We start from the raw sequence: 21,614 nt of genomic DNA on the forward strand, positions 1-21,614 counted from the left end.
TTTTTTTCTCACTTACTGTCCAATTTCTACATCTATAAAATAGTCTCCCTTTGTTCTTCAATGTAGTTGCCTTCAACAGCAACAATCTTTCCCTACAACCGCAGTTTTTTGAAGTTAAGTGAGAGAAGGATCCACATGTTTGGGACATTCTAGAACCACTGCTCCTTCGCTTGCAACCATTTCCTCCTCTGTCAGCTTTCATTTCCCTTCAACAGTGATTTCGAAAGGAAATGAAGTTCGACTAGTCCCAACAAAACCCTATATCCCAAATCCATCCATCTATTCACACGAAACGAAAGAGAAAAATGAACTTACGTGACAAACTACACCAATGCTCAAGAAGATGAAATCCAACCTTTTGCGATTCACCTTCAACCTTCTTTCCAGTTGAAATGATGATCTCGTCTTTGCTCTTCAACCTTCAGACCACGCTTTCAACCAAACTTTACGAATGAACCTAATAAAGCAAAGTTCTCACTTTGCATTTAAAATGTAATCACATGTGACAAACATTAGAAAGGATAGATGTCATCCTACGTGGTCAGACGTTAGCCACCTCATCTAATTTTTAACGCCGTTTGTTTTGGAGGACGAAAAATTATGATTTCCTTAAGGAGAATGATCAAAGTGTACCAAAGTTTAAAAGAGAAACGAAAAACAAAATTGCTTGATAGTTGAAGGACTAAAAGCATATTTTAACCCAATAATTAAATTCACGTATATCTCAAATTAGGAGACTAAAATGAGTCAAAGTTTCAAAAAAGAAATAATTTTAAAATTCACTTAAAATTAAGGGACCAATTACATATTTAATCCTAACTTCAAAATTATTTTGTTAATGAAAGATAGAATAACACAAAGGCACATAGGTCGAAGGTCGAGCCAAATCAGCCGAAACGAAGATTTAGATGGGTCGTCCCTAGTTGAAAGTTGAGACAATCCAACTTGAGTAGAAGGTCATGATAGCTTGGCTCGAGCCGAACGATGGGACAAGTTAGGATAAGTAAGGTCAAGCTCCGATTGAAATTTAGTTGAATTTAGTTACAATCGAAACTTGGTCAAATTTAACAAAGTCAATGAAAATTTGGTTGAATTCGAAAGAGTCATCCTTAATTGAAATTTGATTGAATTTGACCAAGTAAGCCCAAATCAAAATTTAACCAAATTTATCAAAGTTACGATAGAATGAAATATGTATGAATTTGACATAATCAACCTCGACTAAAATTCGATCGTTGGTCAAGTTGACTCCAACCAAAATTTAACCAATTTGAATGAGTCGACCACAACCAAAATTTTATCAAATTCAGCCGAGTCAACCACAACTGAAATTTGGTCAGATTTGATTGAATCAGCCATGATTGAAATTTGGTTAAATTTAACTAAATCAGCCACAACCAAAATTTGGTTGAATTTAGCTAAATTTTATTGAATTTGGCTAAAATCAATAGAACCAGCTCCACTCAAAATTTAGCCAAATTAGGTCAAATCGACCCTGGCTTAAATTCGGCCAAATCGACCCTTAGTAAAATTTGATCAAATTCAACTGAATCAACTACAATCAAAATTTGGTTGAATTTAATCAAGTCAACCAAGACTGAAATTCAACCTAATTTGATAGAAAAAGGCCAAATAAAATTCGTCCAAATTTGACATAACCGGTCGTGACAAAAAATAGTTCAATTTAATTCAACTCTCCTTGAAACTAACTTTTGATAGTGAATTACGTTTAGCCAGTTTTCCAACCCAAAGTGAAATTCAAATTTAATCTTTTCCATCTACGAAGGAATAGGCAATAAAACAAATACATTTTTCATTTGGAATAAGATTTTAGGAGAATGAAACTATAAATGCAGGACCTCTGGTGTAGTCAGAGTTGCCAATTAGATGTGTTGGACTTCGAGAGCAATTCAACCATCTCAACCATCTTATATTCTTACAATTTAGCTATCTGCAAAAAAGGATGAAACTAATCTTGGTGAGTAACGTGTTCTGCTATATCAAATTCAAATGAGGAAGAAGAAAAAGTGCCTGCAGCCCTGATGATGAGATCTGAATTCATTGAAAACAATCATCTTTAATCGTCATATGTTCATTATGTGACATCCTATTTCAAAAAAATAAATAAATAAACTGCATTTTCACCCAAGAAATTTACCTTTTGCAGCAAAATGAATTATATCCAAGTAGAACACTACAGTGAAAGAAGAGATTTCCACGTCAGTTGACGAAATCAACTACTCTCCCTCAAAGCTAAACACATGGCATGTGATGCGCCAATTGCAACTGATAAAACTTTGTGAGGTCCTAATCCGTCATCGTCCATTAAGAAGTTGACTTCAACCGGGCATGGATGAATGGGTGGTAGCCCAGGAACTCCTAATTGAGAATCATTAGCATTTCCCCACATGTACAACTTTCCATTCTCTGTTCAGAGCAAAAAAAAGTAAGCTTAGTTTGTGTTACGATGAATTGAAATTTTGTTTAACATGAACTTATCATGACAAGGAAAATGAGAAATTTCGAAGTTCAATTTTCGCCAAACAACCTACAACTTTGACAATTGATTTATAAATTGCTTGAGAGATCAGCTCTAAGCATTTTCTTTATTTACATCACTACATAATTTAATCGCAATATTTCATTAGATGAACAATTTACCGCAAACGTCCATAATTTCCCGATCTCAATATACACAAGCAATCATACGAGAATATAAAAGGAAGTAAGAGAATTAAAATACAGAACAGAATTTAGGTGCATATTATCATTTGCGTCAAATAGACTTATTAAGAATATCATTTAATTGGATCATGGAATTCACAAATAAAAATAATCAGCTATATATAGTCAGATTACATCAGTTTATGAGCCAGCTCTATGTATGTCTATATATGCAGAGAGAGAAACAAGGGAGTGGGAATCAAGTTACTCTAACTTTTAAGAGTTACTATTTTCTTTTAATCTAACTGTCTGAAGAGTCATTCAATTAAGTTCTGAAAATGAAGGGTGAGCATGAGGAATAAGTATCTTAGTTACTTGATCCCTCCTCTCATATATATACATATAATTTGTCAAAATTAAACATCACAAAAGTAATAAAATGGTTCATATTGTGCAAGAAATAAGAGAAATCGTCCAAGAAAAGAAAGACGTGGTAGGAACGCATAAATCATGGAAGGGGCTTAAAAGGAAGTGAGATATCTGTCATGAAAGGAAAGAAAGAGAGAGAAACGGGATTGGATGCTGAGAAAGATAGTCTGCAAAATAGCAAGAAAGGCAAGAAATTCTCTGAAGGAGAGTACTTGGCTAATGATGAAGAGAAGAAGGAAGATACATCTACACCGAGTAGTAAACCAGATGAGGAGGGAGCAGAATTGTTGAGGCCTAGGGTTAAAACAGTGGGGTCAGGGAGCGACCTAGTTGAGGCCCTGGTGTCCAGGGGTGCATCCACTATGGCAGTTACAAATCCATATCTTGAATTTCCTGATGTTATAACACCTGTAGATCTTGCTTCTATCACTGGCCACAAAGGAATTTCTGGTTTTCTTGCAGAGTTGTTTTTCACTAGCCATCTTGAATTACTCACAATGGAGGAAAGTAAAGATGGAAGGAAAGAAACTTCAGTAATGGAAGCAATGCAAACAGTTTCAGAGCATATTACAACACTTGTGCTTTATGGGGATGGCCAAGTAATTATGGAAGATCTAGAAGTAGAAATGAGAAAACAAGAGTTGTCGCGAAGATATGCCATAGAATTTGAGTCGTGCAAGAAGTCACTGGTTTTCCAGGTCTCTTGGTTTGAAGCAGTTCTTATCATTAATGGAACAGAAGGAGTCATATCGATCACCACCCAAGCCTCCAGACCTGAATTGGCAGGCACTAGCCAGTGGGTTCCCTTCCTGTGATAACACATTGATGAAGATGAGTCATGGGAACAAGTGTCACTGTACCAACCTTGAGGGCAAGGTTGTTCTGCAGGGGTGTGTAATGATGAGATATAATATGTGCAGGATAGAAGGAAACATATTAGGAATTAGTTGTTAGTTAGGTTGTTAGGTTGAGTGAGTCTTTCTTTATATAGTGGGGGGGTCTTTGTAGGCAGGGAGGTTTTTGGATGTTTAGAGAATTGTTGACAAAATCATTACCATCATGTGTGAAGGGAAACCCTTGGAGGAGAGAGGACTCTCCTATTTTGTTTTCTTTTCAGTCTTTCCAATAAATAGAAGTCATCCCATGTAGAAAAGACTAGTTTCCTGCAACTGATGAAATGTGAATGGAATACATTGCATGCAAAAGATTGAAAAAGCTTCTAACTACAAAAATAGCAAATTGTACACTAGACAACTACGAGAGAGTAATGTGGTTTGTAAAATATTCATTGTGTGAAGTTATTCTATAAATAAAAAAATAGGTTTTAATAGCTTATATGTCTACTAGAGAGCTTTGAGAGAGTGAAATTTATATGTAAATCCTTCACCATGTGAAATTACTCTCTTTTACAAGGAGTGTTAAAATAATTTATCTCCTCTCTAAGAGTTTCCTTGTGACCTTCTTAAACATCTTCTATATTTGCAAGTAGCATTGTGTACTTAGAAAGCAAAGAGTGGCTTGGTGCCCTCATGTTTTATCTCAAGAGGAGACAAGGATATAGTCTAACTTTGTATACTCGTTTGAGCTAAAAGTGGAAATGTAAGAATACTAGTAATTAGAAAGTGGGTCCATTGTATCAATATCATATTTGGGATGCGTGAGTCCATTAGTGGTTGGAGACAATCTTCACAATTCAAATTGTGTCTTGTGAAAGCCACATGTTACTTTGTCTACTTCATTTATTTGTCATTTGATCTTTGTGTTACTTGAGGTATCTTGTGCTTTATTCACTTGTCTTCATCTATCGCCTTGCAATTGTCATTGTCTAGTGCTGCATTGGGCATTAAGCTCTTAGAGAACACACCCAAAAAATAAAAGTTATTTATATTTTAAAGTGAATTTATGCAGCTAACAAACAAACGGCCAATTACTAAAGTGTACTCTAGAAGGAATAAGGTAACAAACCCAACTGACCTACAAGTCAGTTAGTTAGGCAGTTGTTATAATGTTAGGGGTTAATGGGTATAAATAGCAATGAAAATAAACTGCAGTAGCAGATTTTGAAAACTCGTTGTGAGGAGAGTGATGAGACTTTCCATTTCTAATTTATCAATAAAGAATAATTGTTCTCTTTTTCTCACTATTCACTCTCGGTCTCTACCTCTTCGTATTGTCATGGGAATTGCTTTAATTCTTTTTACCAGCAGTATCATCAGAAGGATATGTCAGATGAGGTCAGTATTACCCGTCAAAGCTGCTGATGAGGAACCCCCACATGTAATATATATAATATGCTCTTGAGATAAAGCCTCAACTACAGCTGGTATCTTCTGATTCTGGACAGATCCATGGCCCAACTGACCTTGTCCACCATGGCCCCATGAGAGCACTTTCCCATCACCTAAGAAAAATTAAGAATATAGATATAATTATATAATCCATGAGAATGAAATGAACAAAACAAACTTGGTGACGTATCAGCATACCAGTTAATGCTAGGGAGTGATATCCACCACTTGCTATTTGAATAATTTTAACATTTTCAAGGCTGGGTATGGGCCTCGGCTTCCAACCACCAGTCTTATCACCTCTCCCAAGTTCATAGTTAGAATTAGCTGACAAAATCCCAACCTTATCAATTTTCCAAAACTAAAAGCAATGGATAAAGGAAGTTTGCCAAACGTCTGAAAATACTGAGAAAAATCATACGAACGAGACAATTACCTCCCCAGTTCCATAATTGTCCATCCTCCGTCAATGCCATTGTGAAAAATCCCCCACAGGAAGCAGCAGCAACAGGGTAAGGTAATTCTTTTACCCTGGAAGGGATACTAAGTCCACCAGCATGATCTGGGCCCCGACCAGGACCAAGGCCCAATCGACCATCCCCTTCATCTCGACCCCAGGTATAAAGCTCTCCTATGTCCAATACAAACCCAACATCAGTCTCAAAGGGTACATACCATTTCATTTTATACGATGTTCATGTTACTGGACATTCCTAAGAAGAAGCTCAAATTGGTGCAAGAAAGTTTAAAACTAGGAGAAATGGATGTATAGCCTTGAGATGATAAAAGGATGAGTGCAATAAGAAAAGGCTGAACATCGAAATAGAAATCTCTATCTTCCAGCAACCAAGCATTGTATTTTAAAAGTCTTAACAAAATCTTTCAATCAGATTTGACATTTATAATATAAGTGCACCTTTATTGAATCACTTCATCATAAGAAAACAAGTGTACAGAGAGCCTGTAATATTAGGAAAATTTTCTATGCTTTATATTTTTCTGTAGACTGCTTTTGTATTCCAAAATAAACAGAAAGACACAATATAACAAAAAGCCGAATATTCTCAAAAACAATATTGTGCAGAAATAAAGTATGGGCCACAGTGCACACTCTGCTACCTTGTACTTTTGTATTTCAGAAATAGCTGAATAATAGTTGTAAATAGCTAGAATTCTTCTTGAACATGAAGAGCTATATAGTGATTATGCTCTTGTACAATTTTCTGTTTTCCTTTTCCATTTTTTATCCACGTGATATAGCAGTGTATATGATGTACATTTCTGTCATCAATCAACGAGGGAATTTTATTCCAATATCCTCTTGTCTTTATTTTGCTCTTTTCCTTTTACAAGGGTAAGAAAACACTTGTCACAATTTGATATAAGAAAATTGCAACTGATGAGATCAGCCAGATTTTAAATTCGGTAATTATTTTTCCTTACTATTCATCAATCCAAATTTGTTTCAATCATTGCTGAAGTTCAATCCATCATACAAACCTGATTCTGTGATTGCTGCAGTATGTGTTCCACTGGTGGCAATGTGTTTTATAGTTCCCTCCCAGGAGCCTTTTACCAACCTCGGAAATAACTCTCGGTGATATACTGAGTGTCCAAGTGCACCAAAACCACCATAACCCCTGAAAACTTCATTTTCATCCACAAAAATTAATTTTATTGAGAGGAAGGAAAGCATGACCTATAAAATTTAGGAACTTTTTAATTCCTCAAATTACAAAAGTATTCTCAGCCTCAACAAAGTGTTAAGCTCGCATGGTAGAGTAAATTTATGTTGAAGTTAAGCCACGAATAATTTCGTCAGGGACTAAAACTTTCTAACCATGCATAAAAAGCGTCTAGGCATTATGTCCAACCTCTTTTGTGGCATTTATCAGTCAAGCTAAAACTAGTACATTAAACAAAAATCAGCATTTCAACAACAGCAGACATATCTTGTGAGAGGATTATATCTTGATCGCAAAAAAATAAATAATTAGTCAAGTTTGTTTCAAGTAGTTTCTGCTTTAATCGTCTATTTAAATTATATAATAATACAACCATTCATTTAAATTATATGGTTGACATTTTTCTCCTCTCAATTTGGCATCCCTCACCTCATTCCCTGAAAAGAAAGAAAGAAACTTCATGCACACAATGTAATAAGTCTTAGTTGGTATCACCAACAACGACCTGTCAATCAGTTTAACCAATCAAATTTGGCTTCTCTGGAACATTAGACGATCAACAAAATCTAGAGTTCACATTAATCATCAAGTGCCTGATATAAGAAAACAACCCTTCATCCAATCAGAAATTCCACGAAGGTAAGGGTGTGTTTGATATCTATTTCTAATAATGTTTTTAGTTTAATTAATCAATTTCCGCTTCACATAGTTCATATAAACAAAGAACGTCTTATATGCCTGACTTTAGAAAACAACAAAGAGAATCCAAAGTGACCAACTAGAGTTTGAAAAAGTTGAAGGGATTCTGACCAGGTGAAGACCTCGCCAGCTGATGTAAGAGCAACGGAGTGCAAGCCGCCGAGGGCTACAGAGCGAAGGTTATCTAGGTGAGGGTTCAGGGTGGGCACGAACAGGGAATGCTCGTGGCCGAAGCCCAATCTTCCACCATCACCTTTTCCCCAAATCCAGAGAGCCCCACCAGCGACTAACGAAGAGTGGAAAAGTCCACACGAGATGCCCACTTCAGGGGTTTGACACTTCTCCGCGGGGAGGCGGCCGGGAGTTTGGGCGAGAGAGAAGGAGGATTTGGGGACGGCCAGGTTGGCCACCGGAGAAGGATACAGGCGGGTCTCCTCCACGCCACCCCCGAGCTGGCCGGAGGCGCCTCTGCCCCACGAGAGGACCTGCAGGATGGCGTCGTTGCCGGCTATTGTGTCGGCGGTGTAGAGGAGTGGGGGCTTCGGGGTGGTGGAAAAGTGGCGCAAGCCACGAGTAAGAGTGGCTATGTTGTGGTGGTGGCGGCAGCCGAAAATTAGCTTCATGTGTTTCGGTTAGGTTATGCTTTGTCTATGGTTGTTGAAACAGTTTGGTTTGCGTAGTACAATACTACTCCTAACTTTGCCCAACACTGATGATGGCTGGTCTGATTTGGGTGCACATTGCTTAGTTAACTACAATTTGTGCGATCATACCACCTTTTAGACGCCTTTGTTCTTTGTTTGAAAGGGAGGAGGGAAGAGAGTTTACAACGAAATATAAATAAAGGTGAAAATTAAAACAAAATTATTCGAAAAATGATAATGGATGTAAGAAACTGTTTTCTATATTAGCATGTGAAAGATAGGAAGGACCCTGAAAGATTTTACTATGTTATATGTACTGTACAATTGTAATATTCTACCGTATATATAACATTGTGTATGTGATTTTTTATTATATATAATTAATAAAATTTAGGTTTAAATACTTATTTGTTTCATGTTAAAAGGTGAATTTTTGTTTAGTATCCGGTTTTAAAAATGAAGACATTCGGTTCTCATGTTACGAAAAATTTATGAGTTCAGTCATATCCATTAAAATGGTAGGAACGGTGTTAAAGGTTAAAAGATGTGGCAAATTACTTATCCAGTGTGGTAAAAGCACATTTTTTAGCAAGGACAGATATGAAAATTTCCTTTTAATTTGGAAACGCAAATGCATAGGGATTTGTCCTAACATATTAATCTCCAAGGAGCTTAGCTGAAGGAACTCATGTGAAGTAGGTGAGCTGAGGTAGGGTGCCCTAAGTTCTTTGTTCCAACACAGTTTCTGAAGTTCGTTGTTTGTGAGGTGGGTGCCCTAAGTTGGCTGGTTGGGATTGGGGTGGTTTTGTAGGTCTCGACGAAGCAATATTGTGTCCTTCCTCGAGGCAATGTCAATGAATCAGTGTTCGTCTTGCTCATAGGGGACCTCGCGTGGTGGTTCATCAAGAGGAATGGTTGGCAGCCAAATATGCTATTGTAGAGAGCTTGTCGTATTAAGAGTCGCAAAAACTATTAAGAATGAGGAGAAGCATTTTTGGGGCTGCCCTAATTACAAGGTTTGTTTTCTTTGTTGTGTTTTTATTTTGGGGTACATTAGTTTGGTTTATCCTGAGATGTTTTTGGTTGGATGTTTTCAACAGCGGAGTCGAAACGAAGAAGTGCAAGGATGTAATTTCTTCAAATGGCGCACTGAAGATTATATAGATGAAAGGGATAATACAATTGGATGGCAAAGGAGAAAGATTATGACTTTGGAAAAATCACTTTTGGTTTGTCAAAAAAGGGAGAAGGTGTAGTTGGGTTTTTTTATGTTTGATAGGGTTCATTAACATCATCTTTGTATGTCTTATGTTTTAATTTTGTTGAAGTGGTGTTTGATGGGGTTATATTGTAATGTTTGTTTGTTACTTAATGAAGATTCTGGTTGTAATGACATTGTGCGTGTAATGAGATTATACTTATTGAAGAAGTTGTTACTGGTATCAGAGTGTTTTGTGTTATTCTTCAAGTGTTTGGATCATCTGTGATGTATTTTACATTCCCCTCTCTTTCTGTCATGAGTTACTTTTCACAGCCACTAAAAGTCTACCATAAATTTATTTTTCATTGGTTTGCTAAACTAATAGTATACCTTTTCTGTTAGCAAAAATCAAAGATGAAGTTTTGATGATGAACAGATTTGCACAAGTCAAGATCCATAAAGACAAATTGAAGATCTCTGTATTTTATAAAGCTTTTATAATAATCAAAGTTGATGTAATAGTGCTCAAATATGTATTAGGGTTGATTCTTGTAATTTATATTTGATTTATTTAGTTAATCGATTATTCCTGAGAATAATCAATTAACACTAGCCGTTGGGGGTTTCAGATTTGAAAAACTAGCCGTTGGGGGTTTCAGATTTGAAAAACTAGCCGTTGTACTCATTATTAATCGATTAATATTTATGTTAATCGATTAAATGCGTTAGATGGCCCGTTTTCGAAGAATGGAAGGGTATTAGGCTGAGTCTATAAAATGGCTCACTCTTTATCTCAAAAATAACTCTTCCCTTGTGCAAAAGATCTCTGAACTCTTTGAGAACTCTGTGAGATTGTTGAAGCTAAGGAAACTCTTGTCTGCAAAGTCCTGAAGTGCTACTGCGGTGACAGAGGAATAACTTGTTCATCCTTGGTGTGTCCGAGGAAGTGCCTGGAAGAGAATCATCCTTCGTGAAGCATTCGAAGGAGGTGGTCATCCTTTGTGAAGATTCAAAGGAAGTGTAAGTTCATCTCTTGTGGTTTCAAGAGAGGTGGTATTTCTAAACTCTTAAAAATTGTTTTTCTTTGTGACTAATATTTGTAAGTGTTTTGTGTTAGTGAAAAAGGTTTATCTTGTTTGAGATAAGCGACTGGACGTAGGATCCTAGTGATCTGAACCAGGATAAAATCACCTGTGTAATTTTTCTCTTTCTCTTACTCTGTCATTTATATTTAATCATTCGCCCAGTAAGAAAAATTAAGAGAAAAATAATAAAAGGCACAATAAAAGTATATAACCAATTCACCCCCCTCTTGGTTTGTTCCACGCTAATAATTCCGTTGCAGCGATTCTAACACTTTCCACTCTCATAATGAAATGAAGTAATCCTAAAAACCATATCTAATCTAGTTGTTTACCCATCAAATAAGAACGAATCAATAAAACATGAAAGCTGCTGCTGCCAATACAATCTTGATGCCTATGCCTTTGACTTTGCCCACTTTTTAAATTTTGTAGTTTAAAACTTAATCAGCATAAAGCTCTAGAAACCTTGCTCTTCGGGTCACAGAGACCCTGATGTGTAAAACCAACCTAACTGAAAAAAGCCACTAAATGAAGATTTCCTGAAAGGTCTTCATCAATATTAACAAGCTGCCAAACCACAATACAAAAATTTCCAGCAATTTTTCTGTAGATATTTTTTCCCTAGGTCTACCCAAATTAGAATTTGCAAGTCTAACTATCCTTATCAATTAACCAGATACAGTAAATGTAATAGAATCCATGTGATTTAGACTTGTATTTTATAGTTTTAGAACAAATGATATGATATTGATGATTAAACATCACTTAACAAAATACATCACAGATGATCTAAAATGTTAAAGTTATTAAGTGCAAAATACATCATATCCAAAATAATGTTGAAGGTGAAACATGACCTCAATATTTCAAAGCAACAGTACTTAAAGTTTAAAGTACATATCCAAAATACAACAGAAATGTCAACAATTTTTAAAGCGGTGTTGTAGTGTGATCGATCTGGGGTTCTTAAGTAATCTGACTTGCTTGAGTGGGTTGTGGTGTAGCTTCGCAGTCTTGTTGTTGACTTGCTTGAGTGGGGTGTGGTGTAGGTTCCTAGTGTTGTTCACTTGCTTGAGTGGAGTCTGGTGTAGGTTGTTGGTGTTGTTGTTCACTTGCTTGAGGGCAATTAGTTCTTCTATGCCCTAGTTGTCTACAAATGCCACATCTATTTGGGATTCCAATTTGTCCAAGTTATGTATCATCCCTTTTTTGCTCCCAACTCTCCAGTCTTCTTTTTTTTCTTGGTCTACATGGCAACACCCTATTCGGAGGAGGCAAAATATCAGCATATGAAGTCCTTTGCCATAGTTCAGGTCCATTCATAGGGAAAATTAGTGGAATGTAAGTTTCTTCATAAGTGGAGGTTCTAAACCAATTTGGGATGTAGTCTTCTAGATTGATGTTTAAAAATCTCATGGCTATGAGTGCATGACAACAAGGGATTCCTATTAAAGTCCACTTCCTGCAGCTACAATCTCTTTTCTCTACATCAAAGCATGACAGGTCCATACTTGCAGCCCTAACCAACTGGCAAAGCATAAAAAATGAATATTAGCAACAAATTTATAATGAAACAATAAAATGGAAAATGAGTAACTCCTTGTGTAGTTTACTTACTTAAGTATCCAATATTGTGTCTTCTGTAGTCTCTTGTGAATTTTGGGGCAAATGACCCATCATTCACAAACTTACCCCATGGTGAAACACCACCTCAATATCAGAGTCAGACATTTTCTTTAATTGTCAATTATTATATGCCTATATAAAAGTAAGTGTCAAACTAAATGCAATTGGTTAATGACCTTCGCATGCATCTACTATCATTATTTAATGACCTTCACATGCATCTACATTGTAAAGATGCCACGTTACTAACAACTATTACATGTGTAGGCATACAAACTTAATCACACGCAATCATTGTTTCACCTACAACATTCCATTTTGGCTTAAAGCTTAAATCAATATGCATGAACCACAACTTAAAACAACAACCACAGATTCAACAATACGAAAGACAAAATAGTACTACACACTAAGGGGACAATAGCACAAAACAGTCCGTACTAGCTGGGGACCAAAATATACAAACAGTACGCACAACAAAACGAAAAGCAGTGAAGAACGAGACCACTACAAATCCAACGTTATTAGGGAGACCGCAACACAACAAAGGGGACCACAACAGAACATACTAAGGGGATAAGAAGACAACATACTTCCATGGAGAAAAGCAACTACATAAAAGAAGTGATAAAAAGAGCACCTTTACCTTTTCGCTTCAAAGAAATATCACCCAACGTGAATCCTTTTCACTCAACAATGTCCTTCACCAACCCTTTTCACTCAACAATCTCCTTCGAAAATGTGAATCCTTCGAGAACGTCAATCCTTCCACACTATCAACCAATTCAACGATTGAAAAATCCCCAATTTATGACCTAACTTGCGTAATGTTTTAATTTCCACGATTAAAATCCCTAATTATTTAATTTCCCCAATTTAAAAACACGTAATGTATCACGTCAACTAATGTATCCCAACTCATTGCCACGATCACATTTCTTGCACACCTCACATCCATAGTCAGTTCAACGTTTTCAATTTTAACGCTGTTAAACGGATAGGACTGAAATCATAAAATTTTCGTAACATGGGGACCGAATGTCTTCATTTTTAAAACCGGGTACTAAACAAAAATTCACCTCTTAACATGGGGACGAAGTAAGCATTTAAGCCTAAAATTTAAATAAAAAATTATATAATTTAAAGCAGAATGACAATAATTTGGTAGAAAGATTAAAGAAGAAAAAATTGTGCTGATATTTCCATCAATGGAGGGTTAGTGAAAAATTATAGGTCCCTTAAAGGCTTACATTGATATTTTATTAGAATGAATATGATATTGTTTTATGAAGAAAAAGTTGTGGTAGATTTGGGTTAAATATGTTTTTAGTCCCTCAACTATGAAGCGATTTCATTTTTCGTCCCTCTTTCAAACTTTGGTACACTTTGATCCTTCTCCTTAAAGAAACTATAATTTTTCGTCCTCCAAAACCAATGGCGTTAAATTTAATCTGATGTGGCTAACGGTGTGCCACATCACTTTTTTTTTCTGAAACGTGGTGATCTGCGTCTTTAGGCCGTGAGACTTTTCTCTCTTATTCATCTCCATCATCCTCTTCAATGCCTTCAATGCCGGCAACGATGCCACCACCTTTCTACGAATCGCTATTCCAAAAAAGAGAAAAGAAAGGAGGCTTTCTCCTAGCTGTGTGACCTTGTGTCATGGCGGAAGAGGAAGAAACTCTTCCTACATTGCGTGATGAAGAAGCCCTACCCAAATCGCACTTCCACAACGTCGCCGCCTTCTCTGAAAAACCAGAATCACTAGCTCTTCACTTAGTGTCACCCGCGAGTCAAGGTTTTAGATGTTCGTCTCCACCAAAACCACAATTGTAAAGAAACCCTTTTTTTTCTAGGTTGGGTGGTCCGCGAGCAAGGAGCAACAAAGAAATTTGGAAAAAGAAAAATAATGTCACTGACTCTGTCGTTCGTAAGTCCTTAACATTGTACTGTTCATTTTGTTTGAGACGGGAGTTGCTGGATTTGAAATTAGTGGGAATTATGCTTTTGCTTCTGTTTTGCATTTTGGTGCCAATACATTATTTTCCTATAAGGTTCCAATTTCTTTGAGACCCTTTTTTGGGAATGCTTTGAACGCGAGGTTTACGGGGAAAATTCAGGTTTCTTAGACTTAAGACGAATTTCAGTGCAGTTTTTGCTTCACTGAATGGTGGCTCTAATGTTGGGTTGATTAGTGATGTGATTCTTCCGAAGGACTCATAATTTAAGCCTTCCTTTGACGAAAATGATGGGAAAGAAAAGGACCTTGATGTAAAGGCAAAGCAGAAAAGTGGGTCGTTGAAACGCTAGAGTCATAGTTTAGAACCAAAGTCTACAAATATAGTTAGGTCTAGTTTGAATGGTAGCCGTGGGAGTGTCATAAAGAGGGAAGTTGTTCATGATTTATATTCTTCAAAGATTATGGGAGAGAAGGTTGTTGGTAGTAGACAAAGGGATTATAACACACAGGGTAAAATCCCTGATAGAGGTCTAACACAAAATGTTCAAGACAATGGGATTGTAGGAAGACACACCGAGAATGGAAGTTTAATAAATAGAAATGGTTTGTCTAATGTGAAAATGAATGGAGGCCGCAAGCGTTTCATTGACAGGGGTTATGATTTTAACAACGGCAACAGCGCCAAAATCTTGTTAAGACTCTGGCAAGTGTACCGAATCATATCAAGTAATAAACATGGTAAGACCAAGTATCGTTTCCCTAGATACTCACGGCCTAAACAGTTATGTGATTTCTTGATTAAATAAGACTTGAAAACAAACTCTTTTAGGTTTAGAATTCAAATACTGAAAAGTAAATATGCATGCAATTTGATCAATTGGACAAAAGTGCAAAGATGAACGGGTTTGATATTATGGAATGAATATGTTGTTAGGGTTAGATTTCACCTAGTTTACTCTCATGTATATATGAATTCTACTTCTTCATTAATGTCAATGTCACTATCTAAACTACTTAAAACCCGATTCCTCGGCGAAGAAAGCCCATCCTTAATTATTAGTTCATACGACTCCTAGCATTCCTAATAATTAATTGTGAAGAACAGAAGCTTAAGACAACCAGAACTCATACCCCCATTCCTGAGCAATACTGCTTCTGGGAATAATTCTCCAGATCATGAATTGTAAGATACCTTCCAATACTCATGAAAATCATACATCATGCTAAAGAATGATTTAACCAAAGCAAGCATTACGTGAAGAAGAATTACCCTAACAATTAATGAAAGAAGCATATATAATCAAGAATCGATTCAATACATGAGAGTTTACAAAGGTTACATCATTTCCCAACAATAAATATAGTTTAGTTCACCATTGACATGGTGAAACTAGATGAACAATAAAAAAAGAATGAAATATAAAACCTTAGAAATTGAAGATAGGAGCTTCCGCATCCAAATCCGACTCCGAGGGATCAAAGAGTGTTTTCCTGTGCCTATTCCGTCTAAAGATGTGAACCCTAGGACGTCCAAGTCCTTAAATAGAACATAAAAATAACAGAAAACGGGTCCAAGCCCACAAGACTAGTGCTCAGCACCCCACTTAGGCGCCCAGGCGGTGTGCGGGTCAGAACTGACACTCAAGGTCAGCTCAGAAGGCAAGCAGACGTGGTGCGACTCGAGGAAGTTGCGCTCAGCACCCCTGAAAAGGGCGCCTAGGCGCGAGCCAGGGGTATCCTACGTTGAGGGCTCCAGAAAAGGGCAGCCAAGCGTGAGACAGTGTACTCTGGCGCTGAGGGCCCCTAATGTGGCGCTTAGCGCTGCTGCGATCCTCCTTTCTGATGCTTTTTCAGTTCTTCCTGAGTTCCAACTCCTTACTACTTCAACTCTTCTTCAAATCATCTCAATTACTGTTGAAAACAAGGAAATCTAGCACAAAATCATTAAATTCACCTTCAATTCTCTTATTCATCAAAACTATGATTCTAAGCTAGTTTCTAAGTCAAAAAGGATGTTTTTAGTATAAAAATTAAGTATCAAATAACGGTAAATTCAACTGTTGTTGTGCACTTGTGGTGGCCTCTACTGCTTTGCAAAGCCATTGCCAACAAGTTTCATCTTACCACACTCACAAGGTAATGTGTGGACTATCTATAGATTTTATTTATTCCTCCCCTCCCTTCCTCTCTCTCTCCCCTTCCCGCACACTTTCTCTCTCTCTCCCCCTCTAACTCTTTTAGAGTCCAATTGCATCTTCAAACCCAATATCTCCCTCTCTCTCTCTCTTCCCTCCCCACACTTTCTCTCCCCCAACCCTTTTAGAGTCCAATTGCATACACAAAACCCATTGTCCATGAGTTTATTATGTAACCCTAAAGCAATATGCATCCATCACATAATAATAAAAACAACACTATAAATCAAGAAATTTGATACAATGAGTCCAAATAAAGATAACAAATATAAAATAAATATTGATTGAAGCTAAAATGCATATATAATTATTATTAATAATTACCGTTATTATAATTATCATAATAATAATAATAATAATTATTATTATTACAAGTATTAATATTATAATAATAATAATAATAATAATAATAATTATTATTATTATTATTATTATTATTATTATTATTATTATAAAAGATAAAGACATAAAAGGAGAAGATGAATATTGAAACTTTGTATCAAGATTTTATTTTGTTATACAATAAACCTTGGTTTGTGACCAAAAACCTTATGATTGGTATTGATGTCTAAGATAAGAATAAGATCAATTTCTTATCTTGGTTCCACATCTGAAATTGTAACTTCATTTGTTGGACAATACATATTTTGTCCAACATCTTCCTCAACTAGAACCCTTTGCATTAAGAAAACAGGTTTTTCGGGTTGTGGTAAAGTACTTTCACTCGTTAACATTGTAACTACAGTAGTCATATTCGGTCTATCATTAGGTTGATGTTGTATGCATAAAAGACCAATATGAATACATCGTAAGGCTTCAGATAGAATGTATGAGTCCCTTAAACAAGTATCGATGAATTCAATTGGGATGCTTTCTTTCCAACACCGCCATGCCTACAACAATGCAAAACAATGAATAAAATCCAATTCATTATATATAAATTGAAGTTACTTTCAATACTTACATGTTCAATAAGGTTATAGTTGTGGATTGAGTAGGAAAATCCTTTGTTTTTCTTTCCACTTAAAATCTCTAATAATAAAACTCCAAAGCTATAAACATCAGATTTAACAGAGAATACTCCACCAATTGCATATTCAGGAGCCATATAACCACTGAAAAAAAAAATTACATTAAATCATTTTGATATATGATTTATGATAAATATCAGCTTTCTCATTAAATAAAAAAAATACTTACTATGTACCCACAACTCTCCTTGTATTCCCTTCAATCTGATCACCTCTACCTCCTCTTGCTAATCCAAAATCAGAAATCTTTGGATTCATATCATCATCTAACAAGATATTGCTCGATTTTAAATCTCTGTGTATGATTCTTAATCTAGAATCTTGATGAAGATAAAGAAGTCCTCGAGCAATTCCAGTTATAATATTTAATCGTGTAGACCAATCTAAGAGTCTGCTTTGAGAATGATCTGTAATTGATATTTTTGCTACCTTTAATTAATCAATAAATATATGAATGAAAAAGAGAGTCAAAAGTTTAGGAAAATCACTGACCAAAAAGAAAGAAGTTTAAGCTTTTGTTTGGCATGTATTCATAAATGAGTAATTTTTCTTGTTCTTCAATGCAATATCCAAGAACTTTGACAAGATTCCGATGTTGAAGTTTAGAACAAAATATAACTTCATTTTTAAATTCCTTGAGTCCTTGTGCAGATGTATCAGAGAGCCTTTTCACTGCAACATTCTTTCCATCCGATAATGTCCCCTTAATTAAAAAATTGACAAATAAGTTAAATTGCATATAAAGAAGTAAAACTATGTTCTATTTTCTTAACTATTGATGGTAAAGAAGATTGTTGCATACTTTGTATACAGGACCAAAACCACCTTGGCCAAGCATGTGGTCCTCTGAGAAGTCATTGGTAGCACATGCTATTGTATCAAAATCGAACAAAGGTAGCTCTAGATCATCTTCACTCCCGTTTATCTTTACTTTTTTATCTGTTTCATTTGAAATGTATTAGCATCACAATAGAAGTATTTTTCTGTGCTTTATCTCAAAAGAAGTTACATTATTAAAAAAAGTTACATTGTTTTTTTTGTCAAATTCTCTATAAAAAATGTGATTTTTTTTTTGTATAAACTTTGTAAAGTATCATCAATTATTCGTAAAATCTTTATACAATATGATGTTACATGTTCTTTAAATTTACTGAACTATGTATACCTATGAAAATTGTCTACCCTTTTGTAGTTAGAAAAATAAATAAATTGAAGGGTATACTGTTCAATAGATAATGTTGCAAAATAAAGAGAAAATCTGAATATGAAAGAAACCATAATTTTGTGTCTCAACGTGTTATTTGTTAAATGATTAAGAAATTATTATAGATTTTTTTTTATAAGTTATCAGATTTATCTATGATAATAATAAGTAGAAAATTTATCACGCTATACAGCAAAAGTGATGTTTCATATATATAAATATGCCACCAAAACATAAAACGTGAAGCTTTTTTCAAATATTTTTACATTGACGACATAACTAATAGAGAAAAACATAATAATGAAATTCGAATCAGATAAAGAAATTTACCTTTTCTTCTACGGTAAAGGAATGTGAATATTACAAGCACCGCAACAATCGATGAAACTGAGCTTGTGACCCCGATCACCACTTTCTTTGAATAATCTTTATTTTCTTCACAGAGAAATGAAAGAAATAGACATTGTAATTGAAATAAATATAAAAAATTATGAAGAACATGGTATAGGCTAAAATTTAAATTAGAAGTGGGTTTCAGGTTAATTTTTTAAGTTTCAAAAAAAGTAATATTTAAAGCGTTTGCACTATTAGACATAATTAATGATTCTTCGTTTAATTTTGTTCGGGTTTAATTTTAGTTGACTTCATGTATTTAAGAACAAACACCCAAATTCTATCATAGCCTGTAATTTTATAATCTATACCAGTACAAACATATCTGTATATATATCTACAATATTTTTATGATAATAAAAGAAATATATAATTAAGAAATTTAAAACACAGCTACCAATTAAGAAATTTAAAACACAGCTACCAAATCTTAAGAAAGAAAAATTATAACAATTAAGTTTCTATTAAAATATTTCATTAGATCAACTTGCTCTTAAAAAAAGAAACAGTTTGACTAAAGCTAAAAAATATCGAGGTTATTTACATTACAATTGAAGAAATTGAAAAGAAAATTAATTAACAAACTAATCAAGACTCAAAAACTGAAAATAGTAATTACAAAAACCCTGCTAAGATAAAGTTGTTTTATATTTATATAATCATTCCTCTGTATCGTGAGTAGATATAAGATTTATAATTTTTTAATATAAGATCTATTTAACTTGACTCCAGATTTCTAGTAAATAGAATCTTGTGTGCTTACATACTTCATTGCTAAGGTTATTTCTCATGAATTGTAACATATTGTAATTTCTATTTAACCAAGAGAAAACAAAAATAAAATCGCTTACCAATGGTGGAGATATCCAATCTGACATATAGATCTTGCCCTGCATCTGGAAGCAATCTCAAATCCAACAGATCGCCGAACCAGATGATGCAACCGCTATAACCACTTCCAGTTTCAGTGATATCAGAATTAGCATAAGCCGTGCACGAACAATTTGCCCAACACTTAGCCTTGCATTCATCAATTGTCATACTTCGATTCATCCACGATGTTTTAGTGTCGGGAATTTTCATGTTACTAACCTTAACGAACCCGTCTTTGTTCTTCACCCGACACCTCCATGATTCACTGCTATTCACGCACCCTTCATTCCAAATCTTTGCACTCCAGTTTTCCGCCGATCTTGGCTTAAACCCTCGTAAACACTCGCAAGTTGAAGTGTTACCCGTCACAGCACAGTACCCGAAAGAGCCGCAGTAGTCATAGCCGCAAAAACCGTCTCTGGGGATAACTAAATCAAGCTTCCAGTTTTGACTTTCTTCCTCCCAAATGAAACGCAGAAGAGCGTTAGCCGTTTGGTTAATCACCGTTCTCAGAATCATCGAACTATTTCGCGGAAAAACTTGGTAATAACTTTCCCTAGGATTATCAACGAAGTTGATATTAACCAATGGACGACGCTTTAATAACGGTGTGGCGCTGAATCGAAACCCACTCCAAGGGCCACTTCGGTAGATCACTGATGAACCGTTCCAAATTTGCATGTCTGGGACGTTTCGTCTTGAAACTCCATAAGAGAAATGACCAGAAGATGGGTCTTCCCAATTGTTCCAAGAAGTGATGTATCTGTTGAGACCTGTTGCTACTTCCCATCCTAGCTTCATTCCTGGTAAAAGTGTGTCCGAAGGATAGTCAAAGCTTTGCCACAAGTAGTTTTCAAAATTGTTGTCGTTTTCATCTCTAACGACTAAGTTGCCGGTTTCCAATAGCCGTGCTACGACGTTGACCGATTTAGATTTTGTTGTTGCATTTGTTGACCAGTGAACGGTGTTGTTGCTGCTGAGAAGAACCAGGTTTCCTTCTTTTGTTATGGTTAACTCGGTGGAGTTGCTGCTGGTGTTATTGATTGGATTGTTGCGGTTGGCAACCCAAACAATGGTTTTTTGTGGGATGTTTTTGAACCATATTCCTAGGTAGAGGTTTTTTGACGTACCTAGGATGAAGAAACCTAACTCGAAGGTTCCTCCCTCAGAAACCAAGTTGGTTCCATAGGTAAGTGGCTGAAGCTGAGTGATGGTGTTGGTTTCAGAGGAAATTTTTGGGGAGAGAAGAAATAGGCTGGCTATGATGACAAGCGTGGAAGGTAGTGGAATTGCCATTGTGTTAATAGCTGCACACGAGGCACGGATGTTGAGGGAATAAGTAGTTTATCGTAGAATTTTTTGACTATATATGAAAAGAAAATATCTTTTCACCACCCACTTTGAATACATCTTCCTTAAAAATCAGATGACAAAAATATTTATACATAACACCCCATAAAATGTATGACAAAATATATGACAAATATATTTATATTTATAAAAAAAATTAATTTATATTTTAATTAAAACTAACTAAAATTAAACTAAATTTATATTATATTTTTTAATTTTATTCAAAATTTATAAATTTAATTTTTTTAAATATTTTTTGGTATTTTAAAATATTTACGGTAATT

General features: G+C 35.4%; 2 protein-coding genes across 6 annotated transcripts; both read right to left on the reverse strand.

The window, feature by feature from the left end:
• Window positions 1–1,547: 1,547 nt before the first annotated feature.
• Window positions 1,548–8,679, reverse strand: RUG3 (Regulator of chromosome condensation (RCC1) family protein). Of its 3 annotated transcripts, none has more exons than XM_047292215.2 (7): window positions 7,877–8,639; window positions 6,882–7,021; window positions 5,818–6,012; window positions 5,580–5,708; window positions 5,339–5,494; window positions 2,159–2,427; window positions 1,548–1,951 (listed from the first exon to the last, which is right to left on the reverse strand). In XM_047292215.2, the coding sequence occupies exons 1-6, from the start codon at window positions 8,386–8,388 to the stop codon at window positions 2,234–2,236; spliced, it is 1,326 nt and encodes a 441-aa protein (XP_047148171.2). In that variant the 5' UTR covers window positions 8,389–8,639; the 3' UTR covers window positions 1,548–1,951; window positions 2,159–2,233. The 3 variants fall into 3 exon arrangements, with proteins under 3 accessions (XP_047148171.2, XP_087966494.1, XP_087966493.1); XM_088110368.1 differs by lacking the exon at window positions 1,548–1,951 and adding an exon at window positions 4,149–4,262 and having other exon boundaries at window positions 2,290–2,427; window positions 7,877–8,678; XM_088110367.1 differs by lacking the exon at window positions 1,548–1,951 and having other exon boundaries at window positions 2,292–2,427; window positions 5,255–5,494; window positions 7,877–8,679.
• Window positions 8,680–16,937: 8,258 nt separating this feature from the next.
• On the reverse strand, window positions 16,938–21,310 carry LOC124824311 (G-type lectin S-receptor-like serine/threonine-protein kinase At4g27290). Of its 3 annotated transcripts, none has more exons than XM_088110264.1 (7): window positions 19,956–21,307; window positions 19,042–19,137; window positions 18,310–18,446; window positions 18,000–18,210; window positions 17,677–17,914; window positions 17,441–17,591; window positions 16,938–17,369 (listed from the first exon to the last, which is right to left on the reverse strand). In XM_088110264.1, the coding sequence occupies exons 1-7, from the start codon at window positions 21,271–21,273 to the stop codon at window positions 17,070–17,072; spliced, it is 2,451 nt and encodes an 816-aa protein (XP_087966390.1). In that variant the 5' UTR covers window positions 21,274–21,307; the 3' UTR covers window positions 16,938–17,069. The 3 variants fall into 3 exon arrangements, with proteins under 3 accessions (XP_087966390.1, XP_047152688.2, XP_087966391.1); XM_047296732.2 differs by having other exon boundaries at window positions 19,042–19,146; window positions 19,956–21,306; XM_088110265.1 differs by lacking the exon at window positions 17,441–17,591 and having other exon boundaries at window positions 17,228–17,369; window positions 19,042–19,146; window positions 19,956–21,310.
• Between the last annotated feature and the right edge of the window lie 304 nt (window positions 21,311–21,614).

This window comes from Vigna umbellata, chromosome 3 (genome assembly GCF_029865625.1).
Source record: "Vigna umbellata cultivar VRB3 chromosome 3, Vumbellata_1.0, whole genome shotgun sequence".
NCBI classification, from domain to species: domain Eukaryota; kingdom Viridiplantae; phylum Streptophyta; class Magnoliopsida; order Fabales; family Fabaceae; genus Vigna; species Vigna umbellata.